Here is a 24,508-nt window from a genome sequence, read left to right as displayed (position 1 = left end):
CTCCAAGACTTGACATAAATAACAATGTGCTTATCTCAGAACGTCAAGAAACAGGGAAGAAAGTATGCTGCCTGCTAAGCTTTTTCTATTTCATGACTGCTTCATTTTACTTTCCCTTTGCACTGCAGAATTCCAGGAATTGCTTAAAAAAAAAGATAATTCTCCCAAAAAACTCATCTTCATTAACTGAAGCTAACTGTTTTACTCTCTGCCAATATTACTGTAATCCATTTCACAGAAGCCAGACTTTTATCACTCTTAAATATTGTTAGTTAAACTCACAATTACACATACAGATTACAGGTTTGCCAGGCTGAAGTGCTTCAATTGTGCTCAGAAAATAAATGTTTACATTAAAAAGTTATAAAATATTAAATCATGTAATTCACTATAATAGCAAAGAAATCATGAATTCTCTGTACATCTTCTATGTCAATAACAGTCTACAGTATACTATCAATGGTATGTATCATCCTCTGAGAGATCAGTTAACATCACAGATCTCAGTATTGCACATCTTAAGACATTGACCTAGTATTTTTTCCAGTGATTAGCAAAATGTAGGCTGTTTTTTGTAAACAGACTCAACACTGCAAATCCTAAATGTTTTCTGTAAACAACCTACTGACCTGAACAAACAAGAGATGGCGGCTAATACACTCATTTGAAGAAGTCAATCAGAACTTAAAATATGTCACTAGAAAAATTACTAAAACGAGATACTGTTAAACAGCATGAAAGGGACTCTTCTTTTCTTTTGGCTATTTTTTTTTAATTTTTTTTTATTATACTTTAAGTTCTAGGGTACATGTGCACAAGGTGCAGGTTAGTTACATATGTACACATGTGCCATGCTGGCATTAGGTATATCTCCTAATGCTATCCCTCCCCCCTCCCCCAACCCCACCACAGGCCCTGGTGTGTGATGTTCCCCATCCTGTGTCCAAGTGTTCTCATTGTTCAATTCCCACCTATGAGTGAGAACATGTGGTGTTTGGTTTTCTGTCCTTGCGATAGTTTGCTCAGAATGATAGTTTCCAGCTTCATCCATGTCCCTACAAAGGACATGAACTCATCCTTTTTTATGGCTGCATAGTATTCCATGGTGTATATGTGCCACATTTTCTTAATCCAGTCTATCATTGGTGGACATTTGGGTTGGTTCCAAGTCTTTGCTATTGTGAATAGTGCTGCAATAAATATACGTGTGCATGTGTCTTTATAGCAGCATAATTTATAATCCTTTGGGTATATACCCAGTAATGGGATGGCTGGGTCAAATGGTATTTCTAGTTCTAATACCTAGGAATCCAACTTACAAGGGATGTGAAGGACCTCTTCAAGGAGAACTACAAATCACTGCTCAACGAAATAAAAGAGGACACAAACAAATGGAAGAACATTCCATGCTCATGGATAGGAAGAATCAATATCGTGAAAATGGCCATACTGCCCAAGGTAATTTATAGATTCAGTGCCATCCCCATCAAGCTACCAATGACTTTCTTCACAGAATTGGAAAAAAATTACTTTAAAGTTCATATGGAACCAAAAAAGAGCCTGTATTGCCAAGACAATCCTAAGCAAAAAGAACAAAGCTGGAGGCATCACGCTACCTGACTTCAAACTATACTACAAGGCTACAGTAACCAAAACAGCATGGTACTGGTACCAAAACAGAGATATAGATCAATGGAACAGAACAGAGCCCTCAGAAATAACACCACACATCTACAACCATCTGATCTTTGACAAACCTGACAAAAATAAGAAATGGGGAAAGGATTCCCTATTTAATAAATGATGCTGGGAAAACTGGCTAGCCATATGTAGAAAGCTGAAACTGAATCCCTTCCTTACACCTTACACAAAAATTAATACGAGATGGATTAAAGACTTAAATGTTAGACCTAAAACCATAAAAACCCTAGAAGAAAACCTAGGCATTACCATTCAGGACATAGGCATGGGCAAGGACTTCATGGCTAAAACACCAAAAGCAATGGCAACAAAAGCCAAAATTGACAAATGGGATCTAATTAAACTAAAGAGCTTCTGCAAAGCAAAAGAAACTAACATCAGAGTGAACAGGCAACCTACAGAATGGGAGAAAATTTTTGCAATCTACTCATCTGACAAAGGGCTAATATCCAGAATCTACAAAGAACTTAAACAAATTTACAAGAAAAAATCAAACAACCCCATCAAAAAGTGGGCGAAGGATATGAACAGACACTTCTCAAAAGAAGACATTTATGCAGCCAACAGACACATGAAAAAATGCTCATCATCATTGGCCACCAGAGAAATGCAAATCAAAACCACAATGAGATATCATGTCACATCAGTTAGAATGGCGATCATTAAAAAGTCAGGAAACAACAGGTGTTGGAGAGGATGTGGAGAAACAGGAACACTTTTACACTGTTGGTGGGAGTGTAAACTAGTTCAACCATTGTGGAAGACAGTGTGGCGATTTTTTTTTTTTTTTTAAGGCTGGAGTGCAGTGGCACAATCTCGGCTCACTACAAGCTCCACCTCCCAAGTTCACTCCATTCTCCTGCCTCAGCCTCTCGAGTAGCTGGAACTGCAGGCACCTGCCACCACATCCGGCTAATTTTTTTGTATTTTTTTAGTAGAGACGGGGTTTCACTGTGTTAGCCAGGATGGTCTCCATCTCCTGACCTCATGATTCACCCGCCTGGGCCTCCCAAAGTGCTGGGATTACAGGTGTGAGCTACCACACCCGGCCTGGACTCTTTTTTTCATGGCAAAGCTCCTAGAAGAGAGAAAACAAACTCCAAATAAATAATAGCTATCATTACAATAAGCTGTAGCTAGTTTGAATAATGAATCATCCTAAAATATCCAGACAATATGAAAACATTATTCCTAAAATACTCGTCCCTCATATGCAGCAAGAAAGAAAGAATGAAAGTGATCTATAACAGATTACAACAAATCGCACTGTAAAAGAATTCTCATGGTGGTCGGGGTTTGTAGCATGAAAAGATGGTTTCTTTCCTTTACAATGAAAAGAATTAATTTTTTTTTTAAAAGAAAAAAACCTCTAGAAATAACTGATATTTGATATACTTTACACAAAATAAATTGTCAATTTTATTGTTACTGCCCACAAATATGGGAACCCTTAGCCTCCAAGCAATGAAGCTAGAGGGTCTAGTTGCAACATATCATAGCTTTCAAGATTTCTCAAAACAGAGAACAGATTTTCATAAGTATATCTGAAAAGAGCTTCTACAGAAATGTGAGTCTCAGAGAATCCCCCAAGAGGAAACGTCTCACATACACACATAAATAGACAACCTAAAAAAGCACTAAGTCTTTTCAAAGAGATGTTAATAGAATAAAATGTAAATTTATCTCAAATAAGTAAAAAGCTAGTATAAAATCAACATTTGAGATTCCCAGAATATTTATAATATTTCCAATACAAACCGGTTAGCTTTACAAATAAGTGAGAATCCAACTAAATTAAAATTCAAATATGACTAAAATTTACCCATGTTATCCAAGAAAAATCAATAAACTTCAAATTCCTGAAGCTGGTACTTTATCTGTGAAGCAGTGTTGTATTATAGCTAGACAGATCACATCTCAGGCCAAGGCCCACACTAGCTACTTTCCAGCTGTGTGACCCTGGCTAAATAAACTCTAAGCTTCATTTTTTTTTTCTTTTTTTTATTCTATTTTATTGAGACGCGGTCTCGCTATGCTACCCAGGCTGGCCTCAAACTCCCAAGCTCAAGTGATCCTCCTGCCTCAGCCTCCCACAGTGCTGGGATTACAGATGTCAGCCACCACACCTGGGCAGCTTCACTTTTCTTAAAGGGAGATAACAGCTCTTCCATCAGGTCATGGAAAGATTAACTCAAATCATATCAGGATTCAGCTCATCTCGTGCCTAAAACATATGAAAGCCGATGTATTACCTTTTCACAGGATCTCCCCGTTCTCACCCTCACGCACTCTACAGCTCTGGCCAAAGCCTTCCGCAGGTCATGATTGTTTTTTCTTAGACCTCAATCAGGGTTTCTCCTTCATCCTTTCAAGGTAAAGGGTGAATCATCTTCCACCTACAGTAGCCATCTTACCACCACACTCAAACATTTAAATTCTTCAATTCCTTTCAAGGCCCAGGAGAAACGTAAATCCTCTCAAGCCCAACACAAACACTACCTCCTCCATGAAGCCCCCTAATTCCTTCAGGTCAATGTTTCTCAGCCCTGGCTCCACCCAATCATGGAGGGAATTAAAAAAAAAAAAATTAAACAAAATTCTCTGAAGCCTGGGCCTTAGCCCTGCTGTTGGTCTGAGGTGCGGCCCAAGCATCAGGGATGAAGTGACCTCTCCTTGCACTGAGATCCCACAACACTTCACCAGCCCCTCCCTTGCAGCACTTTGTACAGGATGGTGGAAAAGTTATTGCTGTTTTCACCATTAAAAGTAACGGTCAAAACTGCAGCTACTTTTCACCAACCTAATACCTTATTTTAATTATATACAAATGCATTTAAACTATAAACTTCTGGAAAACAGGATCAGTGTTTGATTTCTATATCACCCTCAAGTTATCACAAGAACAGTAACTTGAATTGCTAGGCTGCCAGCTAGCTCGTGAATGCACAGGTAAATAAATAACATTTCAGTGCCTCTGGAATATAGGATTCAAATTCATGATTTGAAACAAAAGGTTATCAGTACCTGAATAAATAATCTCCATTTCAACAGCTCAGCTGTTAAGTTCTACTTATATGACTCAGCCAATGCATAAGGGAAGAAATGATTTATTCCAGAAAGAGAGAAAACATCACTAAAATACAGCTAGTACAGGGCTAAACACTTCAGTGGTCCCTCCCTTTCCACCTCCTACCATTCTAAAACACTTAGAGTTCTCTAAATAGATCAAGCACCCTTCTTCCTCCATGCTTGGAATATACACTGCAATCTTTAACCACATTCCTCATCTGGTCTTACTTCTCATTCCGGAAACACCTTCCATGATGGAAAGCCTTTCCATAGGTGGAACTCCTGGTTCAATATTCCTCTTCCGTATTCCTTTAGCATTTGCTAATATTGCTCATATCGCAGCAACTGTCAAAAAGAAATTATTGGCCAAGTGCCACGACTCACAGCTATAATCTGAGCTCTTTGGGAAGCCAAGACAGGAGAGGCACTGAGGAGTTTGAGACCACCCTGGACATCATAGTGAAATCTCATCTCTACAAAAAAAAAAAAAAAAAACACTTAAAAATTTGCTGGGCATGGTGGCATGAGCCTATAGGCCTAGCTACTCAGGAGGCTGAGGCAGGAAAATCACTTCAGCACGGGAGTTTGAAGTTACAACAAGATATGATAGCACCACTGCACTCCAGCTTAGTAAACAGAGACCCTGTCTCTATAAAATAAATTATTGTTTCACTTTATCTAGTCACCTACAAGTTTCTTAGGGGTGGGGAGGCTCTCATCACTGTAACTATATCATCTTATATAACATATGGTACTTATGGGCCAGGTGCAGTGGCTCACGCCTGCAATCACCACACTTTGGGAGGCCAAGGCAGCTGGATCACCTGAGGTCAGGAGTTCAAGAAAAGCCTGGACAACATGGTGACACCAACTCCATCTCTACTAAAAATACAAAAAATTAGCCGGACGAGATTGTACCACTGCACTCCAGCCTGAGCAACAAGAGTGAAACTCTGTCTCAAAAAAAAAAAAAAAAAGAAAAGAAAAACCATAACCTATAGTACTTAGGAAGTGTTCAATAAATGCTGAAGGAATTAATAAATGAGGAAAAAGGCTTCAGTTTGTTCATCTGTACAAATGAATGAGTTGATATCTAAGGTCTTCCCCCTTCGTGTTCTATTAAAATGAAGGATCAATGTATAATACTTGGATTCATGTGTGGTGCAGAATAGAATAATTTCTCTTTTTTTTTTTTTTTTGGATTTTTTTTTTTGGTAGACAGGGTCTCACTCTGTTGCCCAGGCTACAGTGCAGTAATATGATCATGGCTCAATGCAGCCTCAACCTCCAGGGCTCAAGCAATCCTCCCACCTCAGCCTCCCAAGTAGCTGGGACTACAGGCACATGCCACCACACCCAGCTAATTTTTGTATTTTTTGTGTAGAGGTGAGGTTTCGCTATGATGTATTTTTTGTATAGATGGGGTTTTGCCATGTTGCCCAGGCTGGTCTCAAACTCCTGGGCTCAAGTAATCCACCTGCCTCAGCCTCCCAAAGTGCTGGGATTACAGGTGTCAGCCACGATGCCCAGCTGAATAATTTCTAAATAATATCGTTGTTACTACTACCATACAAATTTTACTTTATACATCATTTTGATATTTAAGCTTAAGGACAGTAAATTGTTGTTACACTGTTTATTATGATTAGAGAAATTTCTCTTCACAAAGCATTAAGTGGTCATTGACAACTCTAATTTTAATAGAAGGTAACACATGATCTTAGATAAAGAACTACAGGTAGTCGATAACTTTTGATAAATGAATACTAAAGAAATTTTTACGTTTTGATGCCTAAATGGTACCTCCTATCTTATAGATACTCTCTTAAGGAAAATTTCAACCCAGAATAGAATATTAGAGGACGTATGTGTAAGGTCCATTCTTCAGCTTCTGGCCCAAATCTACTTACAATCTCAAATAGAGTTTTTTTTTTTTAAGTCATCTCCACAATGAAGATGTGCAAAAGTGAGATGTAGCTTCAGAATGATTATTTTCTTTTAGCCTCTCCAGGCAATGATGTCCAACACATTGGTAAATCATTTTAAATAAAATAATGAGGTATTTTCGTGAAGACTTGGCTCAGAATAAACTGGGAAGCTATCACTTTCCTAACTGCAACCATTGCTCGTACTCACAGAGGACTAAGCTACCCAAACTATTTAAACTATACATATTTATTTGGAAAAGTTTTATTTGATTACAACAAAGTTGAGTCATTTAGATACATTAATTATATACGTTAATGATTAAATTCCTTGATAATTAGGTAGAAACAACTGTATATAGTAATTATTCCAACTTTACTCTCAAAAGCAAAATATAATAATGTAATCCTTGCTATTTTTAAACAAGCCAAAATAATCTTCAAGTTTTTCCTTTTCACTCTGATAGCATTCTCTATCCGTAACTTGCATTAATGTTGTAGCTTTGAGGTGCCGCATATCATTTCATATCACCAGCACACAATAGTGTATCAAGAGAAATCAGCTCTGAATCTTACTCTATAACAATGTGCAATTGCCTTGGTCTTGGATCCTTTAAGAAATACCAAAGGGAAAACTCAAAAAAAGTCCTTTCAATAAACCAGAGGCTAGATTTGCTCAATGACCTGACCAACCAGGAAGTAATAGAAGTTTTGCTATCCTGTTTAAAAAATAATAATAAATAATAACAGACATGAGATTTTCAAGAAATCAGGGAGGGGACTTAAAGGTATCTTAATAAAAGTATTTTCTCTTCATTGCCTTTTAAAAAATGTCATTGCATCAGGATTAGTAAGAATATCTGGATGCAAGGACACCAGACTGCAAGTACACTAAAGAATGGTAAGGTCAGAGAAGTGTTTCCTGCCTTTAAAGTTCCTGAAAATAGAGGCTGGGCGTGATGACTCACACCTGTAATCCCAGCATTTTGGGAGGCCGAGGCGGGCGGACTGCCTGAGGTCAGGAGTTCCAGACCAGCCTGACCAACATGGTGAAACCCTGTCTCTACTAAAAATACAAAAATTAGCTGGGCGAGGTAGCACACGCCTGTAATCCCAGCTACTCGGGAGGCTGAGGCAGGAGAATAGCTTGAACCCGGGAGGCAGAGGTTGCAGTGAGCTCGAGATCCCGCCACTGCACTCCAGCCTGGGCAACAGAGCGAGACTCCATCTCAAAAAAAAAAAAAAAAAAAAAAGGAAAAAAAAAAGTTCCTGAAAATATAAAGTTGTTTAGATATACAGCAGGCATATCGTTTCAAAACCAAATACACTAAAGCAGATGAGAACACAACCGTGACCAAGTGGTTCGGAGAAAGATGGATTTTAATGCAAAGTTGTTTTGTTTTTACGAATAAGGTACTTCTCGCTGTGCTTGAGTGCAGAAAGGTGTGGTTCTTCCTAAGGTTGATTACATAAAGCAAGATTCCAAAAACAAGAAAAGTGCTTTGCAAACACAGTAACTAGAACTGGCTGAAGCTTCCTGCGTCCAGTCCCATGCTCAAAGATCAGAACAAGCAACTTTATCCACCACTTTAATAAGACGATTCAAAAAAGTTGAAGTCTTCTGAAGAAAGCCAAGCTTGAAAACTTGCTCCGCTTCTTGGAGAACGCCTAAAGCCCTAAAGGTCTCTAATTATTCTCCAAAGTCTACAACCCAAGCTGCATTTTACGCATTTATTAGATTACAAAACCACGGGGACTCTTCACTCAAAAGCAAAAACACATCCGGAAAGAGGAAAAAATCCAGGGCCAATGTAAACCCCCTACAACGCCAACCGCCCACGCCGTACCCCAGGCTGCAACGAGGCCGGCACTCACCCACCGCTCGCCCGGGAAGCCCAGACCCAGGTGTTTCAAAATCAGAAGCACGGCAGGCTCGTTCGCTCTCACAGGAAAGAATCTTAAACCCCAACTTCACAGATACCCGTGCACGCTGGGCGCTGCCATTTTGACAGAAAGCGGGCCTGCCCCAGAGGCCCCTACGCAGGTCGCCCTGAGCAGAGCCGGAGTGCCACAGAACCCCTATCTCATCACCTCCACACCCAGACGTCGCATCCCCCGGCCTGAGGAATGCCAAGAAACCCCACCCTGCCGACCATGATCGGGCGAAGTCCAGTCACCCTTGAAATCCCGCAAGGCCTCTCAGGCAGCGCCGAGGGCGACCGCAGCCGGCATGGGCGGGGCATTGGCGGTCAGGGGCGGGGCGTCGGTGCGGCGGCCTTCGGTAACCCGGGCAACGCGGCCTCCTGAAGGTAGCAAGGGGCGCTGCGCTCCGAAACACAAATGTCTCCGCCAAGACCCCAGACGGTTCGCAAAGGCTCTCCGTGATGCAACTGCACGTCCCTCGAATGCCCAGGCCTCCGATATCCGTCCCCCAGGAGCTTGGCTGGATGCACGGGCTGCCGGGCCTCTTATTTCCCCGCCCTCCCGCCGCCTGGAACGGCTGCGGGGTCCCGAGCCTCCCGGCGGGGGCGGGATCGGGGCGGGGCGGAGGCATCTCCCTCCCCGCACCGCCCCCTTAGCTGCCCCGAGCCCTGCCTGCGCCCGCCCCCAAAGCGGCGCGGGACGCCCGGCGCCGTCCGCGGTCCGCAGGGCTGCCCGCTTACGCTTAGGCCCGGCCCGCTGGCAAGGCCGAGCCGCTGCATTTTATTTCGTTCGTGGTTTCTGCACAGGCTGGAGTTCCGTGGGTTGGGTCGTACTTGGGACCTCGGCGAAGAGGACCCGTTATTTTTTTTCTTTCCAAAATGGCAGCCTCCAGTCGCGCACAAGTGTTAGATCTGTACCGGGCGATGCTGAGAGAGAGCAAGCGTTTCAGCGCCTACAATTACAGGTGACCCAGCGGGCACCGGGGACCGGGGGCCAGGGGCCGGGGACCGGGGGTGCGGGCTGACGCGGAATGTCCCCGGGAACTGGGAGCCACTGTGGTGCGCCGGCGGCCGCGAGGCAAGGACCGGGCTCCGCCATCGAAAAGCGTGCTCCTGCCTACAGGTGTGGCCTCTGAGAACTCGGGGAGGAGTCCTTCTTTCTACCAGGGAAGATGTTCATGTCTTGTGACGTTTTCTCCCTAAAGGCTATCTTGGTAGTTGTTCTAGGAACATGATTAGTATTATGTTTCTGCAGAAGAGAAAAAAAGGATGGAAATCAGCCATTGGTGAAGTTAAGGCCAGTGTGTTGCATATGTAAAACTTCCCTTGAGCATTGGAAGAGTTGAGAGTGGAAGTGGCCAGTGAGTGGCACACAGCGACAAAGCTGAAGGCACACTCTAGCACCTCCCTAAAATTTCCTAGGTGTCGTAATGAGTTCTTTCGGTTGCAAGAATCAAATCCATTCTATTTAGGGTACGGAGGAAACGCGTAGCGGTAAAGGAAAAAGGGTCTCACAAGCTTTGGAGCTGAAATCTCAGTTTCTCCTGGCTCACCAGGCAGAGATCCCGCTTACTGGACCTTGAGAGCAGCATACAGAGGGCCTAAACTCTTACATCTTTAATATAACACATTCACTTTTTCCCACGCCTCCCCACTCCCCTATTTGCCTGTGAGTCTTTTATTCTTACTCTTTGTATGTTTTTTCTAATTCAGAGCCTCTGCTTTCACAGTGTTGCTGGTTCTGACCCATCATTTTCTTATGGATTCTCTCTCTGCATTTTGTTTAGATTTGTTTTTTGTTTTGTTTTTACTAACTGCCTGCTCCTCTCTGAGTTTGAGCCATATTCCCATGAGAAAGAATCTGATTGGATCAACTCATCTCTTTACCCCAAGCCTCACTTAGGTGACTGGCCAGACTATGGATTGGATGTCGTAAGAGCAGAACCTACCCTTGGAACACACCTGGTTAGGTAGGCCCCCCTCCACCAGGTGTGTGAGCTGGCAGGTCCTGAGATGGGTCTGCCCAGTACAACCTCTGTCAAAGGACAGGAACACTAATCCTCTTAAGCAATGACTCAAATTTTTAGAAACCCACCTGGAAAATATACTCATCCTGCAAATTTGAAAACAGCATCTGGGTCATACCACTGAGGTTATATCCACCCAGTTAAGTGGTTAAATTTCATGGAAGAGAATGATTTTACTTAATGACTTTGACTTTGGAGAATAAAGAGTGTAATAATAGGTATACTGGTGGAATTTTAGCCAGAATTAACCAAACACCTAGCACCAAGTACTTAACCAAGTCTGTTGAGGAAACACATGAAATACGCAACTTAAATAAATAGAAACCATTTGATTTCACCATAGTCTGGAGTAAAATAGTTTGTCATTAAAGCTTACTCAGGATACACAAGGACTTGGAATCAGCAGGCAGTTCACACACTAAAGAAAGTGGCAGGGAGAGGGTGTATGTGAGAGCATGTAAGAAAGTCAAGGTGGAGCCCTCGAAGACTATAACTTGGACAAGTCACTCAATCTCTGTATTTCAGTTTTCTTGTTTATGAAATAGACTGTTGGACTAGACAATCTCTAAGGACCCTTCTGTTTCTGAAATTCTCTTTGGAAATGATTTATGAGCAAATGAGGCCCAAGTGTTTTCAAACGAGTAATTGCCAGCTGAACAGGAAAATCATTCAAACTTTAGGAAAATCATTCAAGGCTGTACCTGAAAGGCAGAAGATTGAAAATGGGTTTCAGTATGGGCAACTGTAAGATCATATGCATTCAGAAAATAATTGGTCAAATTATACCTTAAGCATATACTTTTAAGCTAAACTTATTATCCAAATGTAAATATATTATCCAAAGGAGTCTGATAATCATTTTATACTGTTGGCTGAGATCATAGACCTAAAAACCTAGATTCCTGCTACTATTACCTCCCTAGATAAACTTACTTGTTTTAAAAATATGTCCTTCTTTTACATTAAGGCTGTGTCTTGTGAATTTCAAGAACAGTCCCTTCCCTCCTCTCTAATCTCAGCAGCTATTTGTCACTGATGGCAAATCAATAGCAACACAACATCCACTATCAATTCTGTGTGCCACTGCTATCTTATGTTCTTCACGTCTATTAACACATTTGTTTTGACAATAATCTTGTGAGGTAGGTGCTATTTGTATTACCCTGTAAGGCAACTGAGGCACAGGGAGGTTGTTACCTGTCAAAACTAACACAGGTAGTGCGGAATAAGCAATCAAAAGCAGACTATTAAACGTTTTTAATGACCTGCGAATTGTGCCTAAAGTAATTGGAGTAGTGAAATAAATACTTTGGAACTCTCTTGCGAGATCTATAATGTAGGCCACGTTTTGATAGCAGGAGCCCTGTCTGCTCCTCCAGTCTCAGCCTAAGTCCCACATGTGCATCATGTCCTCTGTCATCATCAGTTGCAGTTTCCTAAATGTGCCACGTCCTCTTGGGCCTCCAGGCCTTTGCAAGTACTGTTCTATCCAGCAGGCCGTTTATCACTCCTGTCTAGAGTGCCTCCTCTTCCTTCAAGATTCAGCTCAATCGTTACCTTCTCTGAACAAAAGTTTTCCCAACTCTCTTCATCCCACAGCCTCCACTCCAGTCCCTCCCGCCAGCTAAACAGGTCTCGTTGCTGAGTGTCATTCTTTTACCTCAGTGCTTCTACAAAACTTCTCTGAAGCATACTTTGCCCAGTGCTATGCCACAGCAACCCCCAACCTTCTTGGCACCAGGAACCAATTTCGTGGAAGACAGTTTTTCCATGGACCGGGTCAAGGGAGGGAATGGTTTTGGGATGAAACTGTTCCACCTCAGATCATCGGGCATTAGATTATCATAAGGAGCGTGCATCCTAGATCACATGCAGGTGCAGTTCACAATAGGTGCACCTATGAGAATCTAATGCCGCCGCTGATCTGACAGGAGATGGAGCTCAGGCCGTAATGTACACTCACCCACTGCTCAACTGCTGTGTGGCCTGGTTCCTAACAGGCCACGGACCAGTACTGATAGGTCTATGGCCCCGGGGTTGGGGACCCCTGCTATACCAGGCCCTGGAGAGAAAAAGATGAGATTTTTGAACTAAGCTAGGCACCTGTTATCAATGGCTTTACAGGCTTATGTGGGACACAGGTACAGAGTTAGTTGTCACAGACTGGGTTAAGTGCTGTGACAGAAGGCTGCACAGGGTGTAGAATCTAGAAGACCTCCCAAGGGGGTGACGTTGGATCAAAGGCATGAAGCAGCGTGGTGTGGTCAGGCAGGCAAACAACACAGCACTGCCAGGGAGGTAAGTATGATGCAGGGGGTGACAGGATGGCACTGAGGTTGGAGAGGGCCACTGATTTGAGGGCCTGGGGGCCGTGCTGAGGACCCTGGACTTTACCCTTAGCTCATAGGCAGCCACTAACCTGACATGACCAGATTTGCATTTTTTGATAGATCACTCAGGCAGCAGTGTAGAAGATGATTTTGAGAGACCAAGGACATCAAATGGGAGTTGATTACAGCAGTGCAGAGTAGAGATTAGAACGCTAGTAAGGGCAGGAATAGTGGAAGATAGAGAAGAATGTTGTATTTGATAAATCATTAGAAGGGAAAATTGTTAGAACTCAAATGATTGGATTGAGGACTAAGGAAGAAGAGAATCCAAGCAGAGTCTAGAATGGCATCCAGGTTTCTGGTTAAGCTAAAGCACAGAGAGGGGGAATTTAAACTTGTACCATTAACTGACTTAGGTAATACAGAACTAGCTGGTCTTGTGGAGAGAGGGTTTTTTAGTTCATATTTAGGGTATCTTGAGTGTAAATTTCCCCTGGGATGCCCGGCATCCCACACAATCACAGGGCTCTGAAGCTCAGAGGAGTGGTCAGCACTGCACTAGTCAGCACCACCGACTCTGTGTCACCAAGCAAGTCACATCACTCTCTGTTCTGCAGTTTCTTTGTAAAATGAAAGTCATAATTGATCCATCTCACACAGTGTAAAAGGGTCCTGAGACCAATTAAGAACCACATTTTTTTTTTTTTTCTGTTGAAATCTTGCCCTTGTTGCCCAGACTGGAGTACAGTGGTGCAATCTTGGCTCACTGCAACCTCCACCTCCTGGGTTCAAGCAATTCTCCGGCCTCAGTCTCCCGAGTAGCTGGGATTACAGGCGCCTGCCACTACGCCTGACTAATTTTTGTATTTTTAGTAGAGACAGGGTTTCACCATGTTGGCCAGGCTGATCTTGAACTCCTGACCTAAGGTGATCCACCCACCTTGGCCTCCCAAAGTGCTGGGATTACAGGCATGAGCCACCGCGCCTGGCCAAGAACCACATTCTTAAACTTTATCTTCTTGGCTCTTCTTCAGCCAACTCCTTCAGTTTTGATGTTCCCTAGAATAGCACCGTAACCACTAATTTTCTTACCTTAAACTAGGATTTCTCAATCTTGGCATGACCAACCTTTTGGGCCAGCTAATTCTTTTTTAATGGGGGCTGTAGTCAGCACCACTGTTGTGAGTTAATACACATCAAGTACTTAGGATAGTCCCTGGTATAGAATAGGTACTTGATAAGTGGAATTATCATCATAAGTTAAATTAAAACCTAGATATTAGATGAATTATCTAGGAATACTATTTAGGTTAGTAGTTCTCATCCTGGGGTGATTTTATTTGACAATATCTGAAGACATTTTTGTTTGCCACAACTTGGAAAGGGGGTGCTAGGCATCTGAGGCCAGGGGTGCACAGGGGACAGCCCCATTAACAGAATTAGCTGGCCCAAAAGGTTGGTCATGCCAAGATTGAGAAATCCTAGTTTAAGGTGAGAAAATTAGTGAGCTACAGATGCTATTCTAGGGAACATCAAAATTGAAGGAGTTGGCTGAAGAAGAGCCAAGAAGACAAAGTTTAAGAATGTGGTTCTTCAACTTAACTGGTCTTAGGCCTTTTACGTTCTTAAATATTACTGAGGACCCCAAAAAGCTTTCGTTTATGTGGGACACATTTATCATATTAGAAAAAAAAAAAGGTTTTAAAAACATCTATTTTAAAATGACTAAATCCATTATGTTAAATAACACTTATATGAAGCATAACCATTTTTCCTCCCCCTAAATCAGCAGATTTATAGTTTGACACTTGTGCAAGTGTCTTTCATGTTTGGCTTAATAGAAGACAACTGGGTGCTTATATTTGTTGCTACCTACAATTTGTTGCTATATCACATATCACTTAGTGTCTAGTAATTTCCCCTGTATACTCATAAGAGAATGCAGATGTCTTCCTGATAACTATGAAAATTGTTTTCCTGGTGGATCCCCTGAAAGGTCTCAGAGACCCCCGCCATGGTCCTTTGGCTAACTACTATAGGGTTTAAGAAATGGGAGGAGACCAAGTAAAGAGTAGTGTTGCAGAAGTCAAGATAGTCATATGTTTGGGGAGGGTAGCTGTGGTCAGCAGGGTGGCTTGTCTAAGCAATATCCAGTTCATAAAGAGGGCAATGTAGAGCCTCTGGTACCATTACCAGGGCAGCATTGTTAGCCAAGTGGTTATGGCAGAACCCAGATTGTGGGGGTTGAGACATGAATCAGAAGTGCGTACATTGCTACCGGGAGTAGAGATACCCCCTCCACCTCCCACTGGAATTTTGGTAATAAAACATGAGAGTAGATAACCAATAGAGCAAGACCACACGAGAGGTGAAAAGTGGTACCTGAGAGCACAGCTGGTGGGGTTGGTCTTGGACAGACTGAACGGTATTTCATTTTACATGAGTGGAATGAAGGAGAAGAGGGTAAGTTGGAGTATGAGAGGGTGGAAAGTTGAGTTTATTCGTGCCAAGCCTGACAGCCAGTTTCTGGGTAAGGTGGGAGATAAGCAGATGTTGAGGAAGCACCTGTTCTTACCTTTGTTGGGGCACATATCACACATACACAGCAGAAATTCTGTCTTATCTCTATTACTAGTGCTTAGCATAGTACCTATGTAGCAAGTTGGTACAAAAGTAATTGCGGTTTGGGGCCATGAATTTTAAATTATTATAACTAGGATCAAATATATCTTTATTAATCAAAATAGGAACTATTACAATCAACACATTTTTGCCAACAAGAAATAAGTTTATTCCTGTGGCGTAAAAATCCATGCTTCGGGATTCTACAAACTCTTGGAAAGCATTTTCTTCACCCTGCTAGTCAAGGGAGCATTTTCCCTGCAAAAAGTTGTCGAGATGCTTGAAGAAGTGGAAGTCGGTTAGCGAGAAGTCAGATGAATATGGTGGATGAGGCCAATTCGTTCAACTTGTGAAGCGTTGGTTTTGTGACGTGCAGTCGGGGGTCGTTACGGAGACAATTGGGCCGTTTCTGTTGACCAGTGCTGGCTGCAGGCATTGCCGTTTTCAGTGCATCTCATGGATTTGCTGAGCATACTTCTCAGATGAAACAGTTTTGCCGGGATTCAGGAAGCTGTAGTGGAGCAGACCACCCAACAGTGAGCATGAGCTTTTTTTGGTGCAAGTTTGGCTTTGGGAAGTGCTTTCGAGCTTCTTGGTCCAGCGACTAAGCTGGTCATCACCAGTTGTCATATAAAATCCACTTTTCATCACACATCACAATCTGATCGAGAAATGGTTCATTGTTGCATGGAATAAGAGAAGACAACACTTCAAAACGATGATTTGTTTTTTTGCTCAGCATGAGGCACCTACTTATTGAGGTTTTTCACGTTTGCATTTTGCTTCAAATCGAACGACCGTCGAATGGTCAACATTGAGTTCTTTGGCAACTTCTCGGGTAGTTGTAAGAGGATCAATTTCCATGATTGCTCTCAATTGGTGGGTGACAACTTCCAATGGCCAGCCACTAGGCTCCTCATCTTCAAGGCTCTCGTCTTCTTTGCAAAACTTCTTGAACCACCATAGCACTCTACGTTCGTTAGCAGTTCCTAGGCCAAATGAGTTGTCGCAAGTTGTCTCCACAGCTTTTTGACCAATTTTGAGCTCAAATAAGAAAATTGCTGAAATTTGCTTTTTGTCTAACATCATTTCCATAGTGTAAAATAAACATAAACAGCAAGTCATTAGCAAAAAAAAAACCGAGAATTGCCCATTAAAATGATGTATAACATAAGCACGTTTATTTAAGAATGTATTTCCAGTATCAAACAGCAAATTCCAGCAATGCAGAAACTGCAGTTCCTTTTGCACCAACATAATAAATATTCATTGTTGAAATGCAAGAGAAAATTATATTCAACGTATCCCTCTTATAGCTTAAGAAATATGTTATTGTAAAACTTGAGAAAAGGCTAAAGTGATGCCCAAATGCATACCAAGTGTAGTGTCAGAACTCCCTCATTCTCCATCAGATAGTTGAGTTTTTATTAATGTGTTATACACTAAGCATTGTGCAAAGAGCTGCAGATCCAAATGAGCCTCCTATTAAGGGTAAAAAATTACAAGCTCCTAAAGAAGTTTATCAATGAAGTACAAAGGAAAGGCCAGAGAGGAGCTGGTCTCCTAAGTGCCACCTTAAAATTAGGAATGCTTTTGACCGGAAGTCATAGGAAGCCCTTACACAGGGCTTAATTGGGGGCTTATTCTTCTCACATAGAAAAGGTCTAGAGGTATGTAGCTGCCAGAGCTTATTTAGCAGCTAGAAAATGTCAAGGTATGTGTGGAGTCTCAGTGTTCCTCTCCTGCTTATGCCTGATGGTTGCAAACAGCTTCTGAAGCTCCAAATATGTCCTTACTTAGTCAGGAAGAAGAAGGGCAGTCACGGCCAGGAAAGGGTAAAGCTTTCCAGGAGGACTCTGCTTTTGCTCATTGACCAAAACTTCATTACATTTATATCACTAGGTAAACAACAGGCTGGAAAATTAGGATACAGCTATTCTAGCATCTCTGCTGTCTAGTGAAAAGACAGCAGAGAGAAAACGGTGGGAAGAACTATTGATTAGGCAACAGTCTGTGTCAGCCACAGAGGTGGACATGCGATGGAGGAGCATTCCAGGCAAAGACAGTAAGGCATGTGAAAAGTAAAATGCAAGGCGTGTATCAGAACCAGATGTGGGCAACTGTGGCTGAAGCGTTGGACTGAGCTAAATGTCAAGATGTTAAATGCTAGGTGAAGTTCCCAGTAAGTAACAAAATAGGTTTCAAAGCAGAGTGAGGCATAGAGAGGAGAAGCAGCTTGGTCTCGCAGTTCGTCAAGGGCAGAATGGGATTAGAAGGCCACCTCGCTCCCCATGGGCTGCTGCTTCCACAACCCCATCCTTTTCAGAAGAAAATTCCTGCACCCATGCATCCCGTGAATAAGCCTGCAAATCTGTAGAAGCATCAACCCGAGGAAGTTTATTTTCACACTTCCTCCTTATAGGTGAAATGGTTAAACAGGCTCCCTAGTTTCATGAGTGGTAAAATTCCTTAGTCCTGATCAACCTAAGTGCTGGTCAACGTCAGGTCTCGGTTACTATGTACTACACAACTGAATGAAACATTGGTATCTGTGATTGCTGTCTTAATGAGGGAACTAAATAATGACTCGTGTTTAGGAGTCTGTTTTCTTTTCGAGCCACTGGAACTCTTTAATATATTACCAGTTGCAATCCAGATTTATTGGCAAGCTGAGGAATTAGAACCATGAGCTCCTGGAGTGGGAACCAGGCAGCCCTCTCACTCATCAAAGGATTTCTTTCACATGTTTTCCTTGTTGCGGATCTTTTCCAGCGACTGCCTCTTCCACCCTATGAGTCACACTGATTGATCAAGAAGGCTAGCATGAATAGCAATGATACAGTTTGGATGTTGCCTCCACCCAAATCTCATGCCGAAATGCATTCCCCCGTGTTGGAGGTGGGGCCTGGTGGGAAGTAACTGGATCATGGGGGCAGATTTCTCATGAGTAGTTTAGCACCATTCCCCTTGGTACTGGCCTCACAATGATAAGTGAGTTCTCGTGAGATCCGGTTGTTTTAAAGTGTGTGGCATCTCCTTCCTCGCTTGCTTGCTCCTGCTCTGGCCTGTGATGTGCCTGCTCCCGCTTCACCTTCTGCCATGACTGTAAGCTTCCTGAGTCCTCCCCAAAAACTGAGCAGATGCCAGCATCACAGTTCCTGTACAGCCTGCAGAACTGTGAGCCAATTAAACCTCTTTTCTTCATAAATTAGCCAGTCAATGTGAGAACAAACTAATTCAAATACCAACCCTAATATGAATATTAACAAGCACCTTTCACTTTGTAAAACAGGGCAGCTACAGTGAAAGCCTTAATGCCAAATATTCTTCCTTTTTGAGACAAATCAACAAATCCATTTCTTCCTAATATTTCTTGAAAACTCATAGTGTGTGTGTGTGTATATATATATTACCACACTAGAACCTAGGAATAGGTAGAAGCAAACACAAGATGGCCCTGCTGTTACAAGATTGTAGTATGGTTGGGCATATGCAATGTACATATAAGGACGGCTCAAGAAACTTACAGAGGAAGCATGCAAATTGAAATAGTGCCCGAACAGTGGAGATTTGCAGAATGTACTGGGGCTGAGGAGACACCCTGCATAATGATGTTTTGGCTGTCATATATCATATTACAGAAATATTTTTTAAATAACACTGTATTATATTTTAAGCAGCCAAAGAAGAGTTTTGCTCACTATGAAATGTTGAACACATAATACGTGTCTGTAAAAATTGCTTTAACTCTTTTATTATACCATATGTAAGAACATAGTAAAGGAGGGGAAAATTAAAAGAGAAAAATACTGCTTTGTAAAATTTTCTAAGTTGTTTCCATATCAGTTCTTACATTTGTTCTGAATTTATGTTACTGGATTTCATATAGAGCCTGTGGCGCTGTATTACAAAGAACTACTGCTACCTGACCTCTTCAACAGTGCACCACAGGCAACTAGAGGTGATTCATGTGTGCCTAAAAACAGTTTCTTAGACTTTTGAAAGATTATTGATTATTGTTAAATATGCTGGAGTTTCCAAAAAAATTTTTTTTCTCTTACATTGCTAAGTTCTGCCAGGTTTAATGATAATGGTTTCAAAAAATAAAAATAGTACGGTTAACTTAGAGTAGAAAATATTTAATATATTTATATTGAGAAAATTGTATTCAGCAGCCATGGTTTTGGGGTGAAAAATAACATTCTTTTTTACTCTAGATATTAAAGCGAAGTGTTAAAAAGTTATTAGATCTGTGTGTCATTGCTGATTTATTGACTGTAGTTTACAAGAGTTTCTAAATTGCACTTATTCTATTTATACTTTGCCTTGGCCTTTAAAGCATTTTTAAAACTTACAAAAATACATATAGTAAAATATAATAAAATAATTGTTATAATTAAAAAATAATGAGGGAGTCAAAGCAATGAGAAAATAAAGATAGAGAATATAAGAAAATGAGGAGTAAAGTTAGGCCAAAAAGTACAATTATAAGTAAATAGAATTTTCTTAAAATATCTCTAAATTATTATTTGTTGCAGTAGGATAATACTCTTTTGTATGCAAAGTGTGATTACAAAACATTCTGTTTGAAAATGGCCATAATAAGCCTAAAAAAAATTACCTCAATGACTCATGTCAATAGTCATATGCAGACTTTGCTGAGGATGAAAGATACTTCATGTCATATTACTTCTCCTGTATACCCCTTTCTTCACGCTGAATCCCACCTCTTCAGATCATAGATTTCATTTCTCTTAGTATTTCCCCAGTCAGCTGATACCTAGCCAATTTAGGAAAGTTCTGACCTTCAGAAACCAAATGAAGTAATAAAACTAGGTAAGTTACATGAACCAAGCTGAGAGTTTCTAGATTTAGCAAAGTTCGGCTCAGTTAAGGCAGGTCCTCCTGGCTGTTGTCTGCATCTGTGATAGGAATGCAAGTTGCCAAGATTATGACATAATGTATCACTGTGATATCTTAATCATCTGTGTGGTTTCATAGGTTCTCATTGGAATTCTGTTTGGTTGTATTAATAGTTCTCTTAACTCAGACATTTTGAGGTTAAAAAATAGCTCACAGAAGTGATCTTTCGTGATAAAAAAAAAGAAAAGAAAAATCGCAGTGACTTCCTTCTTGAAGTTTACCCTAATTTTCTTTGCACCCCATCTTTCCCCAAAATTGTGACTCCTGAACCACTTTGACTTACATGTTGTTTTCAGTATAATGGATGAGTATCATGAGTAAGGCAGTCTTGATTTAGAAAGATTTCTGGCCTTTAAATTAAGAAACCTTGGCTCAAATTTTAGGCCAACTGGTTTTTTTATTCTGTGACCTTGGTATAAATCATTTACTCCCTGTGTGTCATCTGTAAATTGAGACTACTACAGTTGCAGAACTTTCTAGCAGAATATTTGGTATTCTAGTAGGTGCTCCAAAATCATTTCTGTATGTCAGCAGATACAGATGAATTAATTACTACATAGTTGTCTCTTACACTGGTAGTCTAGCTGCCAAATCTTTGAAATTTCTCATAGCTAACCGTCACTTTGCCAACTCAGTTAAATTTGTTGAACCATATTCTCAACCAGATATTTATTAGTCATCCAAAGAACTCTATGACTGTAATGTGTAGCTTTGATATGATGCTTGTTTGATGTTTCATTCAGCAAACATTTATTGGGTACCTGCTTTGTGCCAGACTCATTGTTCCTTGCTGAGGATGCAGAGATAAACAAAACATAACCTTTGCCCAAGCAGCACCTGTAGTTCGGGGCATAGACTGATAGATTCCCTGAAATTTCTACAGTAGCATGGTGACAATATACCAGTAGTGAAATGAACAGAATATTATGGAAGCAGATAGGAGAGACAGCAGCCTAACCCAAAAGGGGATCGGAGCTGAAGAAAGCAGTGGTGGCTGACCTGAGCTATAAGGGGCTAGTAGGGACTAGCTGGGGAAGGGAGGCAGGAGCAGATGAGAAGCGCAGTGTAGTTGGTGTTGGCTGTAAGGAACTACTAGCACTGTGTTGCTGATGGCACGTAGTGGGAGATGAGGGTGGAGACAGGTGGGACTACTAATCACAGAGAGCTTTGTATGCTGTGCTAAGATAAGATGCTAGAACGTGGTCCTCGGCGTTGAAAAGCCATTCAGGTGTTTTCTGCAGATTGCAGACTCTCCTTTAGCTGGCTTACCCCATATAGAAAAGACGCTGAAGACATGGAGGCCAGTCGGGAGGCCATTGCCCTCGTTGAGTTTACTCAGATGTTTCCAGAGGCCTGGCTAGAGCAATGTGACAGCACAGGCAGAAGGGGACTGGCTTTGAGGTATGTTGATAAACAGAATTAGCTGGCCTTAGTGTTTGGATGAATATGTTGGATTAGAGAGAACAAATCAAACTAAGGTTATGAGAATATCATTGGAAGAAGAAAAGTCATTCCAAATGAAGCATCAAACGTAGAGGACACTGCCTTCTTGGTATGAAGAAGACATTTTCCTTGAGTACCTTTGTGTACAGTATCACTTCCTGAGAGCAACTGGACATTGCAGGCATGATCTTAAAGCAGGTACCTGGATCTCGGTGTTAACTTAATGTGTAGCCCTCTATATCTGCTTATTTCTCTCTTTTTTATCCAGTGTTTATGTATATTTTGTATATTAATGTTAATAATTTGCGTATTAATTATAACTATAATATATAACTATATTTGCCTATTAATTATAACTATAATATATAACTATAACTGTTAATGTTCATCAGTGCTCAATTAGTTGATTATGTCTGTTCTCAGAGTAATTTTTTTATTTAATGGATGGCTGCTGCCCTCATTAGACATCACTGATGCATCTATTAAGCTGTATGTATTTATTCTTTGGTTCCTGGTGTAATGTTCTGAAAGGGTTTACCACCCTCTCCATTTGGCCTGGTTTATTCCAAGTTAACTTATGTGATCAATTCATTGTAATTATGAATATTACTCTGTGGCATAATTGCTGACTTAAGGATTTTATACATTTTTTCTGCATATTCACTCAGATATTTTCCTATACAGTTAACTCTCCTCCACATCTCATTCCTAAGAGTGATATTGTTTTAACCAGATATCACTTCTGTAGACAAAGGTGTCTCTTAACTAAAATCTCCTTTACCCTTAACTAAACAAAAAGCTACATTAAATGAGAAAGCAATTCCTTGCAGACAGATTGGAGCCAGAAAGGATCATTGATTGTCCTGTCTTAGTCCAGTTGTCTTTTATTCATCCAGCAAATCTTGTTTGAGCACTCACTGCGTCCAGAAGTCTAGTGTTCTGTTTCTCTCCTCCTCAGACGAAGAATCAAAAGCTTCCAGCACTGTGGGGGCCTCTGGACTTGGGGGGACATTAACATAGTGAGCATAGCATGCTTTCGCCTCAAACTTGAAACTTGAAGGAAATTCCCCATGGAGGTATAACCAAACCAGAGCAGACCCTGATCAGGCAGCCTTCTGGAAGGGGCATTGCTCACAAGCTCTGCCCGCTGTGGACCGCAGAATCCTGACTGTGACCATCAGTCTCAGCACCTGGGTTAGACACGTCTCCTTTCCTGTGTCGCAAGGACTGTTTTCACTTGAGGCTCTGATGTATAAAAGTATGTCCAGACACCTCAGATCTCTGTGGGTGGTCCTTCACCCATTTCCCTCTTTTCACTTTCCCTGTAATTTTATCACATTCTGTGGTTTCAATTGCCACCTCTGTGTTTACTCCCAAGTCTGTTTCCAGCCCCAGCCCCTCTCCCAAGTACCAGACACACTACTCACCTGCCTCCTGTGAAGGCCCTTCCGAGGTACATAGGCAACTGCTCCACATCCACCCAGACCTGCCACAACAAAGCTGGAACTGGGCATTTGTCCAAGACTCCTTCCTCGCCCCAACTTCCCTGCATTCTGTCTGGACACGTCCCAGGCCCACTCCCTCCACTTCACCCTCACTACCTTCGCCCATCCCATGCTGGCTTCTAACCTGGATGGCTGTGCCCGAATACCACTGTCAGTCCCCCCTGCACCGTGCCCTCCTCACTGTGAGGTTTCTCAAGTACAGCAGCAACTAACTGAGCTGTGTGCTGGGCGCTCGCCCATCCCATGCTGGCTTCTAACCTGGATGGCTGTGCCCGAATACCACTGTCAGTCCCCCCTGCACCGTGCCCTCCTCACTGTGAGGTTTCTCAAGTACAGCAGCAACTAACTGAGCTGTGTGCTGGGCGCTCGCCCATCCCATGCTGGCTTCTAACCTGGATGGCTGTGCCCGAATACCACTGTCAGTCCCCCCTGCACCGTGCCCTCCTCACTGTGAGGTTTCTCAAGTGCAGCAGCAACTAACTGAGCTGTGTGCTGGGCACTAGGATAAATGTGGTAGTTGGGGAATTCTTAGGAGGAGGAAGTTCAGTGGTTTCTCCAATTAAAGACCTTGTAAGGAGAACAGAGAACTGAACCCAGTCTTTGACTCCAGAACCTGCACGGTCTCACCCAGCCACTCCACCCCCTTGCCTCAAATGTGCCAGTGGCACCATGTGGTTTCTGGAATGGAACTCATTCTTAGCTTCACATGGCACTCCTGTTCTTCCCCCTCGCTTCCTGTCTACTCTTCATGTCAGCGATTCCAACTTCTTGCATTTTCTTAATAGTGCCACACGGCTATAGACCTTCATGTGATTCCATATTGTTTCCTATGTTTGGAACACACTTTCCTCCCTTATTAGCAAATTTTTATTCATCCTTCAAAATTCAGCTTACAGGTCAACTCTGGGTAAGCACTCTGAAACTGCCCAACACCACCCTGCTCCCTTGTTTTAATTTTTTAAAGGAAAGAAGAAGAATAAGGAAAAAACTATAGTTGTTTCTTATTGTTCTTGGGATAGAGTCCAGAATCCTTACCATGGC

General features: G+C 41.9%; 2 protein-coding genes across 11 annotated transcripts in view; one reads left to right on the top strand and one right to left on the bottom strand.

The window, feature by feature from the left end:
- Window positions 1-9,231, bottom strand: part of FARS2 (phenylalanyl-tRNA synthetase 2, mitochondrial) — a 519,601-nt gene extending 510,370 nt beyond the window's left edge. Inside the window, exon 1 of one of the 7 annotated variants that reach the window (XM_054557152.2) lies at window positions 8,873-9,231. The gene's annotated coding sequence lies outside the window, so the exon portion shown is untranslated. Of the gene's footprint in view, window positions 1-8,570 lie in introns of all 7 variants that reach the window. The other 6 variants (XM_024248067.3, XM_054557156.2, XM_054557155.2 and 3 more) reach the window with 6 other exon arrangements.
- Window positions 9,232-9,251: 20 nt separating this feature from the next.
- LYRM4 (LYR motif containing 4) overlaps window positions 9,252-24,508 on the top strand; it is a 196,607-nt gene continuing 181,350 nt past the window's right edge. For 2 of the 4 annotated variants that reach the window (XM_054557163.2, XM_024248066.3), the window contains exon 1: window positions 9,252-9,582. In XM_054557163.2, the coding sequence (XP_054413138.2) occupies window positions 9,497-9,582 (86 nt within the window). In that variant the 5' untranslated portion in view covers window positions 9,252-9,496. The remainder of the gene's footprint in view (window positions 9,583-24,508) is intronic. The other 2 variants (XM_054557161.2, XM_054557162.2) reach the window with 2 other exon arrangements.

This window comes from Pongo abelii, chromosome 5 (assembly GCF_028885655.2).
Source record: "Pongo abelii isolate AG06213 chromosome 5, NHGRI_mPonAbe1-v2.0_pri, whole genome shotgun sequence".
Taxonomy (NCBI): domain Eukaryota; kingdom Metazoa; phylum Chordata; class Mammalia; order Primates; family Hominidae; genus Pongo; species Pongo abelii.
The sequence above is the reverse complement of the archived record's forward strand: the minus strand, read 5'-3'. Positions and strand labels throughout refer to the sequence as shown.